Raw genomic sequence first — 12502 nt, forward strand, 5'->3', positions numbered from 1 at the left:
CGGGTGTCGATAACATACAGGGGCAATTAACCTTTGGTATAATCTAAATCGAATGGGGACATTCTCGTTTTAGGGTAGCCCATTCGATATCCTAGGGTGGGGGTCTGGAATATTTCTGACAAAAAGATTTCCAGCAAATGTCAATAAACATATCAGCAAGAGAAGGCTTGTCGAAAAGCTTTGGGAGAGCGGAAAAAGTACAATGGACCAGGTAAGAAAAATTATGTTCCTCATCAATCTTCAAAACCCCTCCCCAGGATATCAATTGGTCCATCCCTTACTAGGCTTGTTTACTCGTTTGCTAACGGAGAAGAGCTCAATCTTGATTGAAGACGCTGAAGTTCGTTTCAAAGAAGAGGTATTTATTCTCGAGTAGACAAGCTTACAGACGCCGTTGCTCAAAGTACAACTTCCCCCATATCTATAAGTGTCTTGGTACAAAGAGACGAAACGCTAGCTACAATCGGGGATATTATTGGCTTTATACAATACCTAAAACGCATGGCTTCAACCACGCAATAGATATGAATTAAAGATAAAAACATTCATCCTATCTTCAAAATCAATACAACTGTTTAGGTGCAATTTTAAGTCATGATTAATATTTATAATTGACCTCGTTACATGACCATCACGTAGAATTCTCATGTTCGTTCATTGAGTGAAGACAAACAGAGTCGTAAAACAAAGTTAGCCACTAAACAAAGTCACTCAATATCCGACGCATACATGCTACTAAGACGCCAGCTGTCTTTCTGGGTAAAGTCAGCTTTGTATGTAAATTAACTTACAATTCAGATCCTGGTGTTTTATTTAACAGTATCGGTGTGTCAACAAGCGCTATATGTATGAAACTTTGGGTGAGTATTGAGAAAAGACTGCAGAAACGAGTTACCCACGTAACATCTTAAATTAGTATGCCCATTGAAACAGAAATACTTAATTAATACACGTTTTCTCCAATTTTCCTCTAGTTTTAACAGATTTCACAGAAAGCTTATAACATTTGCAAATTATAATAATTGGAACACAAATTTCAATGTATTTCCCATCATAAAGTAAGTAGCCTATGTAGGAAAATTTCAACCATTATATAATTCAGAATAATAATCGCGGGTCCTCGTGCAAATTTTGGTGCAAGCGAAACAAACTACCTGACATTTACCGACACTTAAAATTTAAAATGGCCGCCATCAGTTCGGTAACTTTACGGCGAAAATATAAATTTTCAAATTTCACACAAAAAATACAATGAATTGTTCATTGACTTCAAGAACTTCAAAATTAGCCCAAACAATCGCTAGATCAGAAAAATATCGTAAACTTGAGAGTCCAAATTATCTCTTCTAGAAGAAAATTCAACCGTAAATGGTCATTTTATAAATCCATGCTCTTGACAAGGAAGCATGGGAAAACACGAACTGGGTGGATGAAATTAAGAAAGGTCAGTCCAGGATGTCCGGCATCTCTATGATACTCAATGATGTAGCCAAAGCATCATTTTCAACGAGATGTATAGAATATGACTTCCCCTACAAAACATAGATGAAATTAAATACAGTTTAAAAGTACACTAATCGTATGGAACTTTTTCACAATGCTAAATCCGCGAAAACTTTGCTTACTCCAAGAGATTCAAATGAGCCTAAAAAGCAGTGGAAGGTTTAGTGTAGATCTGGAATTTCGAATAAACGACCCGAGGAGCATCCTATCTTAAGGTAGAGCTGCATGTTGACAACACAGATTTTTTCAAAGCAATATGGCGAAACAAAATATTCGTTTTGTTATATAGTATTTAAAGAACATCATGTGAAAATTTCAGAAAATTTGACCCGGCCAGAATGGAGTTACATTCTTTTGAAGTTTTGAGCCTGGGAGTAAAAGAAATTAAAAATGGAGAGATGTGCATTCATTTGCATAAATTGACATTTCTTTATCACGCAACTTACGACTGTTTGACAAGCTAAAAGGAAAACTCAACCAATATGTTTTTCTTTTGTTAACAAATTAATTAAAATTGCATAAATATTTGCAAAAAAGTGATTTTTGAGTAAAATACGCTGTGTTAGGTGGAGCGACCCATTAAGCCCATGGGGGTATTAAGGGGCTTATAGATTGTTTTATTCCAAAGGTTCAGACGGCGATTATTTATTGAGCGCATAAATATCAAGGCATGTAGTTTATCCGCTCTCGTAGCTATAGTGTTGGTGATTTTTACACTTAGTTGTTGGTGATTTGTATGTCATTTGCAAGTTATAATTCAATTTCTCAAGGCCCTTTGAAACACTACATATTTCGCTTGCCAACAGCGTGTATACATGTAAAACACAGTTTACTTTTGAATTTATTTAGGACTAGGATTCAATAGTCAACAACAACAATGCAGTCTACAGACAAAATCTATGGGTTTTCATATCCCTCCACTGAATTTGAAGCGCATTTGACATTTTGAAGAGAAGGAAAAGAGCAAAATAAAGCACAAAAGATGCTAAAAATCTCGCTTCATGGTGTTTTAATTAGAAGTTGACTCAACAAAAATGAAATGAAAACTAAATTAACAATATTTTCGTAGTATGCTGGTAAAAAAGAGCAATTAATGAAACTAAGGGGCAAACCATTTGAAATCGGGGGTCCTGTGAGATTTTCGGAGGAAAACGTTCCCAACAAATGTCAATGAAAACAATCCGCCAGAGAACGGTTGACAAAAGGTAGGAGAGTGGAAAATAATGTTAATTGGATCAGTAAAAAATAAATGCTACCTCATCCACCTTCCAGAGGCCCCCAATATCAAATGGCCACCCCTAACCTCCTTTCATAATACTAACGCAAAGCCAATACAAGTACTTGACGGTTTTCAAATTGCAGATTTTACAAATACAACATGTATATTTTCATAGGATTATTTCATTCCAGGACCCTACCAGAGGTTAAGCAAAATATTGTAACGGGCTTTACAGATCTTACATTGTGCACACAGCGCAAGTCAACTCGCGCCCATCCAAGTAAGGACCACAGGGTAAAGTACCCTTATCACATCTTGATTCAACGGCATACAGCAAAGTGCCACCTCTGTTTCTTTCACTGTTTGGCCTTGACTCTGGGTGGCGATCCACGCACACGTACTCCGTACGTTTGTGGCTGTGGTGTGAAGACATGAGGTAACCATAGTACTCGCGTGTCCATTCGTCGGCAGGGCATTGGTTGCGACCCGGAACCATCAGCACAGTGCTGCGGGACTTCACACGGCATACAGAGCACACTGGATTCGTCTCATCTACATGTGCCAGTGGCGAGAAGTGATTCGTCTGGTATTTAGCGCCGTACATGCGAGCTCGACTCTGGTTCCCGGGGACGTACGTGTCGTATATAGGATTCAAAGGCAGGCACTGATAGTTCGCACCACTTCCACCGCTGCTGCGAAGACTGCCACCTATAACACCTGCAATACAGAGTCGCAAAATCCTCCAGTTAAAGCATTTTTTTTTCGTTTTTTTGACAATTGAATTTGTTAAATAACCTGTAAATATTTATCATCCATTTTTATATGGGAAGAGTTTTATAAACTGAGGAACTCCATAGTTTTTGTATTTTGTATATATAGCTTTCGTGCATAGATTAACAGCCATTAGACATTCAGTTAATATGTAATTCTATAGCTCTGATGAATATTCATGTACATGCACGTATATACGACTTTGTTTCTTTTCCCTAGGTATATATGTTTGTTTTCTAAAACAATGTATTTGTCACGCTTTACCTTATGTAATGCAGCTTGTACGCAATAAACTGAACTTGAACCTTAGAAATTTATCAAGGGACTATTCCACTAAGGTGGTATGCGCCTCGAAAGTGAAAGACTTAAAATTTCCTCAAGCTTACCTCGGTGAAACTTTAAACCCTTCTCTTACCATATAAAGAAGAAAAATTTGCGGTCACCGTGCAAAGTTTTGGTACCAGAGAAAAAAAATACCATGTTTGAAATTCAAATTGGCCGCCATTTGTCAACTCTATGGAGTTCAATTTTCGAAAAACTACGGCGGTGAAACATTTTCTTTCCGCAAGAGCTTTTAAACGAGCACCCATAAGTGGTATATCAGTAAAGAATTGTAAAAATTTGAGAGTCTGAATATCTGTCCCCATGGTGTATTCTACAATTATTATAACTGTTTGTCTGTCTATACGTCTGTTAAGTCGTATGCGTGTGAGTGTTTATAGCAAGAGTTTTTGTATGACCTGTTACGCAACTTAAAGTTTATATAAAAACATGTCATGTAATTTGGTGTGGTACGTTCATGGAATAAGCGCGTGATGATTGGTTTCTCTTGGCATGGCTTTCGCCATCAGCGTTAAATCGAATATTGATGATTCAAATATACGTCATTTTCTCACAGTTTCATCTCGGAAACAGTTGGAAATAGGTCAAATAATGTTCATTATGTAAATTGAACGGTATATGTGCCAGACATTAGGTCATGAGACTTTACAAGACAATGTTTAATAGTTCGAGAATTAAATAGAGGTCTGATATTTAGGCTTTGTGACCTCAAAAAAGCACATAGTCAACCGAATGGCGTAGAGCGAGTAAACTAATATGATTGTATGAGTCTCTCTGGTTGCCATACTGGAGTAGACTATGGATCTACCCGGCATAGCTTACCTTCATAAACCAACTCTGCAGTTGATGGACACGTTTTTTTACCCCATCGGACGTAGACTGCACCGATAGCATTTAGGATTGCCTCAGAAACCAGGCCTGCATGAAATAAATATGGACGGCCAGTGGTTGTAAATTTTGGTGACTTTTTGACAGTGCAAGGTATCGCTCTACTCGCCGAAGAACAAGTGGAAGCATGTTAAAACGCTTAGTAAAAATGTCTAAATTGCGCAGTTGTTGATAATATTTGAACTCAAGTCCGGACAAGAATTAACTTGTCATCTATGACAATAGAGTTTACACAATATACAGGCTGTTGAAACACCAAGTTGCTTGTCAACACAGCGTCTATATGTGTAAAATTGAACTATTACTGTTTACAAATTCTACTCTGGACCAGAATTCGCTTGTCAATAATAAAAATGTAGTCTATGCATGTAGAGGCTGAGTTGACATGCTAATGTGTATCTTTAAAATTTTTGGGGAGTAGAAAAAAGCTGTAGGCCTATTTAACTTTTAAAAACAAAATCAATAAAAAGAATCATTAAAAGTTATATCTACTCGCCCTTTGAAGAAAACTTTGTGCGTGATTCCTGCAGACACACAACTGACAAATTTTGATCATAATATTTCTTGAAATGATTATAAGCAAATGAAAAGGAATGCGTACCTCCGGTATCTGTGCCGCGGACATCACGCTTCGCCACGTGGACAACTCAGTCTTTGATGTAACTTGCATCATGTTTAAACCCATTGCGCTTCTCCTAGAAATCAAGGGCAATGTATCATTTAGTACCAAAGGCTTTCAAAGGTTTCAAATTGCTGATCATGAACTTTTCCAACCCGGTTTATATGACGTAATCCAAAGTGATTAAAAGCGATGCATTTGTATACAGGTTGACCCAAAACCAATATTTAGAGAGGGGGGTGTGAAAATTTCTACAAAGAACTGCTTCAAAGAATTTTACAAATGTGAACGTAAATAGTCCGGCATATATTAATGTTAACGAGGCTGTCATTTTCATCTTATACGAAGATCCCGTCTCGTGAAAGAGCGAAATCAAGGGAAAAATAAAATACTTTCAATTTTAATGAGCCTTTGTCCCTCCCCCCCTGCAAAGTGGGGGTGGGGACTGCAGCTTCCGCTATTCTTTCTGCATTAAAATGAAAACAAAAACAAAAACAAAACAACCCTGCAGACTTGGAGAATGTGTAATCATTAATCGCAGGATCATTGAAACAGATACTGATTGCAGAATGTTTCTCGTGACTTGAGTTCCCGGTGTAAACGTCCACCGTTTTGTACAGTCACTGTACGAAATCATATGTCTATTTCGGCTTGATCTGTGGTTGAAGAGGTGTTCAATAAAAATAATAATCTAAACGCCTGTGTTGGTGCCCGATTGTCTCATCAGAAATTTTACCCACAAGATTACAATTACAATGGAAAACAAAAGGTTATCCCATGTCCATAATCCTGTTACAGACTAAAAGAAAGGCAGACCCAGGGATCGCTATAAAGGCCTGTAAAGCCAAAATATAAAATAAAACGTGTAGTTGGTGTGAAAAGACCGGAGTTAACGACGGAAAGCACTTTTCAAAGACAGGAATAAATTTTCCGACTTAGTGATTCTATTTGGTCAATGTGAAAACGGACACAAATGTTAGTAGATAACTGGCATTTGAAAATGCGGGTACTGTGAGGAACGTTCATTGAAATGTCGTCTGACAGCGCTGCTTACCGTTTTCTCCATCCTATGCTTACAATGACTAACACAATCCACCAATGTATAGATTTTCACCCCGTACAGCCAGACAAGTGTAAAGATAGTGCAAGCCAACAGGCAGATAGCAAATACAAGTGTAGCCCCTTTCAGGCAACTTGGACTTCCCATGGCATCTGTGTTCTTCTGTATCTCGCCCATGACGTTCAGGGTATAGCTTACAGATGAGCCACCAGATCAGAATGGGTAAAGAATGCAGAGAATTGTCTTATTTCTGTGCCCTTGATGAGGAAGCTTGCTGTCACAAATAGATACACCCAGTTAATACGAGAACGATTCAAAGACATGCCTGACCAGGATATCCTGGACCTTTATGATGTCTCTGCGATGCCAAAAAAAAGCGAAATTGCCCGCGAAATGTACAGGACCTGACTTCCCTTTCGAAACGTAGAAGAAAATGACAGACTGTCGTTAAGTCCAAGTTTCACAGTGTTCTGTCATAAACAGATGGAATTACTCCGGTATGACTGAGATGAAAAAAAAATAATCGCAATCATACCAATCCATAATCCAATAACACTAGGTCAAAATTTGTAAGACAATAGTTGTAAACATAGACACAAAACAGCACATAACAGACAGTAAAGAGACGGTACACAAACAAAGTCAAATTCATGAAAGAAAGATATATGGACCTCTGGCCAAAAGACCAAGAAGTGATGTCAGTGTGAAGTTATTTCGTACACTTAAAGGTAGAATGCGCCTCGGGGACAGATATTCGGACTCTCAAACTTTTACAATTCTTTCCTGTTCTATCACTTGTGGTGGTTCATTTTTAAGCTGTTGGTGTAAGAAAACGTTTCACGGTCTTTATTTTTCGAAAAATCGAAAATTCCATTATCTCTATAGAGTTAACATAGGGCTGGTTGCCACTTGAGTGTCAAATGTCAGTAAATCTTGGGTAATTTTTTCTTCTAGTACCGAAATTTGCACGGTGAGCCCCGATGTTTATTCTTGTTGTTGAAAAAAGAATGGTTGAAATATTCCTTGAGGAAAAGTTGAGCAAAAGTTTAAGTCTTTCAATTTCGAGGTGCATACTACCGTAAGGTAAAATGCGCCTCGGGGACAGATAGACGGACTCTTAAACTTTTAAATCTTTTTAGTCTACCACTTGCAGGGGCCTTTTTAAAAGCTCAAGGAGTAACTAAAAAATTCTCCGGCTGACTTTTGAGAAAATCGAAAAATTGATTTGTATTAGATAATAACTATACTGTTATTATCTAGGTGGATCCCTTTGTTTTTGTAATATATTAACAAACCAAAGAAAATCTCACAATTACTTGCGACTCAAAAGAATGCAAGGGACAGCATTAAGTACCTGTTTAAAGCCAGCGCTACAACGCCAGGACAAAAACATACTGGCATACTCTGAATTCCAGTTTGGTATGAATACGACATTAGTTAGCGAGTGTGCAGGCTGTCTTTACACAGTGTATATCAACTACAGCAAAAGTTGGTCACAAATAGAGGGAGCTGTTCAACTCTGTATTTAATACATATATATTGTCATTGACAAAATTTGGAGCTGAACAGATTTGTATGAGAACTATTTATCCCGAGAAAGAAAAACTACATCTGCCTATTACATTATTGCTCTATGGCCATTCACCATTTCGGGTGTCGATAACGTACAGGGGCAATTAACCCTTGATATAATCTAAATCGAATGGGGACATTCTGGTTTTAGAGTAGACCATTCGATATCCTAGGGTGGGGGGTCTGGAAGATTTTCTGACAAAAAGATTTCCAGCAAATGTCAATAAAAATATCAGCAAGAGAAGGCTTATCGAAAAGGATTGGGAGAGCAGAAAAAGTACAATAGACCAGGTAAGAAAAATTATGTTTTTCATCAAACTTCCAAACCCCTCCCCAGGATATCAAATGGTCCACCCCTTACTAGGCTTGTTTACTTGTTTGCTTACGGACAGGAGCTCAACCTTGATTGAAGACGCTGAAGTTCGTTTCAAAGAAGAGGTATTTATTCTCGAGTAGATAAGCTTACAGACGCCGTTGCTCAAAGTACAGCTTTCCCCATATCTATAAGTGTCTTGGAACAAAGAGACGAAACGCTAGCTACAATCGGCGATATTATTGGCTTTATACAATACCTAAAAGGCGCGGCTTCAACCACGCAATAGATATGAATTAAAGATAAAAACATTCATCCTATCTTCAAAATCAATACAACTGTTTAGGTGCAATTTTAAGTCATGATTAATATTTATAATTGACCTCGTTACATGGTCATCACGTGGAATTCTCATGTTCGTTCATTGAGTGAAGACAAACAGAGTCGTAAAACAAAGTTAGCCACTAAACAAAGTCACTCAATATCTGACGCATACATGCTGGTAAACGCCAGCTGTCTTTCTGGGTAAAGTCAGCTTTGTATGTAAATTAACTTACAATTCAGATCCTGGTGTTTTATTTAACAGTATCGGTGTGTCAACAACCGCAATATGTATGAAACTTTGGGTGAGTATTGAGAAAAGCCTGCAGAAAAGAGTTACCCACGTAACATCTTAAATTAGTATGCCCATTGAAACTAAAATACTTCTCCAATTTTCCTCTAGTTTTAACATATTTTACAGAAAGCTTATAACATTTGCAAATTATAATAATTGGAACACAAATTTCAATGTATTTCCCATCATAAAGTAAGTAGCCTAAGTAGGAAAATTTCAACCATAATGTAATTCAGAATAACAATCGCGGGTCCCCGTGCAAATTTTGGTGCAAGCGAAACAAACTACTTAACATTTAGCGACACTTGAAATTCAAAATGGCCGCCATCGGTTCGGTAACTGTACGGCGAAAATATAAATTTTCAAATTTCACCAAAAAAATACGATGAATTGTTCATTGCAAGAACTTCAAAATAAGCCCAAACAATCGCTAGATCAGAAAAATATCATAAAACTTATCTTCTAGAAGAAAATTCTACCGTAAAATGGTCATTTCATATATCCATGCTCTTGACAAGGAAGCATGGGAAAACACGAACTGGGTGGATGAAATTAAGAAAGGTCAGTCCAGAATATCCGGCATCTCTATTATACTCAATGATGTAGCCATAGCATCATTTTCAACGAGATGTATAGAATATGACTTCCCCTACAAAACATAGATGAAATTACATACAGTTTAAAAGTATTCTAATCGTATGGAACTTTTTCACACAGCTAAATCCGCGAAAACTTTGCTTACTCCAAGAGATTCAAATAAGCCTAAAAAGCGGTGGAAGGTTTAGTATAGATCTGGAATTTCGAATAACCGACCCCGAGGAGCATTGTATCTTCAGTTGGAGCTGCATGTTGACAACACAGATTTTTTCAAAGGAAGATTTTCTTCCAAGATGACAAGGAAACCCCTCATACTATATATTTTCAAAACTCAGAGATTCTAAAGTTTAGTATTGTAGCAGTAGTTTGCTCGAAGGATGAAGTGATTGCATATTTGGGGCAAAAAATCTCAATTTTGGTATTAATATTCAAAATTAATTTAAGTTATCTCTTAAATGTAATATTTCATTTGAAAGAAGTGTACCTGTAGAAAAAAACGACTATTTTGTTTTGCATTATCTATCCTCATTCTAAAATGGCAGGGGTTGAAAGACTGACACTCCTAAAAGTGGTTAAAAGCATAATTAGCAAAATTAAAATACCTCTTATTCAAAATTTAAGAGTTTTATGGCGAACAAAATAGTCGTTTTGTTATATAGTATTTGGAGAACATCATGTGAAATTTCAGAAAATTTGACCAGGCCAGAGTGGAGTTACATTCTTTTGAAGTTTTGAACCTGGGAGGAAAAGAAATCAAGAAATGGAGAGACTTGCATACATTTGCATAAATTGACACTTCTTCATCACGCAACTTACGACTGCTTGACAAGCTAAAAGGTAATTTCAACCAATATTTTTTTCTGTGGTTAACAAATTAATTAAAATTGAATAAATATTTGCAAAAAGTGATTTTTGAGTAAAATACGCTGTGTAAGGTGGAGCGCCCCATTAAGCCAATTTGGTTCTTAAGGGGAATTGACAAACAGGTGACACTTTTAGCGCACCTGTTCACACATTTGAGCTGTTGTCGTACAGATAACTGTCTGTTTGTCTGTATGCCTGTCGGTGTCTGTTTATATGTGCGTAATATCGAAAATTGACTGACCGGATCGGAACCAAAACTGACACGCTACATATAGATTCTGCTTGGAAAAGACAAAAAATCGCTTAGATATGGTTGGTGGCTTGCATGCTATTATAGTAATTTTTAGAATCATGTATTTTGAAATCTGATATTCTCAGGACGACGGCATAACATCTTATGAATCTTATAGTACTTATACCAATCAAGGAAATATATGGCAGATTTCAGGATCGTGTAGAAGTTTTATGAAAATTGTACTCTCACAATGTACATTTAACGTAATGAATTGCCTGTATTAAGGAAGTACATTTAGCTTACGTAACCAAAGTTAAGATGCAAACTTGCAGTGCACTTCAACATATAACATTATTGAATGTCATTTAGCATTTTACATCAGCTTATTACTAATTTGTATATTTATTTACCTTTTCAAATTAGCATAGCATTGTTACCTCCGTGCAATCAGGGACAGAAAAGGGGAAGACATGACCATAATAGTCGGTGAACTTTGCTAAGTATATTACATTGACTGTATAATAGTACAATAGTTGTGCAAGCGTTAAGCATATTTATGTCAATTAATTAGTTTTTGCATATTTAATGTACATTTTTGGAAGGCCAAGCCATATTTAATATTTGATAAATATATATAAAATAGCAATCAAAGACATAATGCTTTTTCATGACAGCTAATTGGTAAATTGCATATTGATTGGAATGATTGACCCGCCCAAAGTTAACAAGACTTGCTATGCACATTAGAAATACTGTGATATAACAACACATGAAGGTCATTTAATATTGGCACGCCTTGTCCCCTCATTGCTATCTTAAGATTTATGTCCCATTGCTAATTTACATTTTTATTTAATAATTCAAGGATTTCTATACGATTTTGACCGAAAGCTACTCTATAAAGCCGATACAACTGACAAACTATACATTGCACACCCCGGAGGTACTCCGATAGAAAAGGCTACAAAGTATGTGGCACCAAAATGGATCACGTTTTTCCGAAAATAACTAACAAACAAACAACCAAACAAACAAAAAAAACCCAAAAACTCACCTATAAACCTGAACATCGTTCGGGTGGCACTTTCATCTAAAAATGTTAAACATGGGTGGATGACATAGGAATGTATCAATGCTTCAGGAAAACTTTCACATTGAGTAACGATATTAAATATATTACCTTACTTTGTTTAGACCCCGGCAAACATTGATATGCATGACGACAGTCAAATCTTCACAACTTGCGAGGTAGATGACCCCGGCTGAATACCCGGTCATCACCCTTCTTTCAGTTTTGGTTGCACATGGCCCGGGCACATGGCATATGGTTGAAGTCTTTAACTGTTTAAGTATGATTTATGGCGACAAAGCCTTTACAATGTGCACTTTTTTGAAGATTGTATGGAAAAATGTTTAAACCTTGGCGACACAGCCAAGTACTAATGAAAATATTTGTGTACCCTATTAGCGTGTACGAACCCCGTGTAAGGGACCGTCTCAGATTGTTGCATAAGTTCAAAAGGCGAAATTCATTCGTTTACAGGGCGAGGGGCTTTGATCTCCATTCAATTAGTGAACCTTACTTTCGCACTTTGATTTTGTCATTTCAAGTTGTCTTACATTGGGTGTAAAAGTAAACAAACACAGCACTCTCTTGCAAACAAATTTTGTTGTAACTATTTCCAACTCGTATGTGTCATGCTATGGTTTGTACTCAAATTTGATCGATACCGTTTTTTGACCATATAACGTGGTCAGGGGATACAATTTTTTCATAAGTGATATCAAAATGCTACATTATACTCTAAGGCAGACATCAACATTTCGCACCTTTGAACTTTCGTTTAGGGGGAGGGGGTTTGACGTAAACGAAGGAATTTCGTTTCTTGAACTTATTCGACAA

At 36.9% G+C, this 12502-nt stretch overlaps 1 protein-coding gene across 1 annotated transcript; it reads right to left on the reverse strand.

Moving 5' to 3' along the window:
- Positions 1–349: 349 nt before the first annotated feature.
- On the reverse strand, positions 350–11669 carry LOC139124663 (uncharacterized). The gene is made up of 3 exons (XM_070690786.1): positions 11654–11669; positions 4658–4753; positions 350–3439 (listed from the first exon to the last, which is right to left on the reverse strand). Exons 1-3 carry the CDS (start codon positions 11667–11669, stop codon positions 2961–2963), a joined length of 591 nt encoding a protein of 196 aa, XP_070546887.1. The 3' UTR covers positions 350–2960.
- Positions 11670–12502: the final 833 nt, after the last annotated feature.

This window comes from Ptychodera flava (assembly GCF_041260155.1).
Source record: "Ptychodera flava strain L36383 chromosome 23 unlocalized genomic scaffold, AS_Pfla_20210202 Scaffold_24__1_contigs__length_23054250_pilon, whole genome shotgun sequence".
Lineage (NCBI taxonomy): Eukaryota > Metazoa > Hemichordata > Enteropneusta > Ptychoderidae > Ptychodera > Ptychodera flava.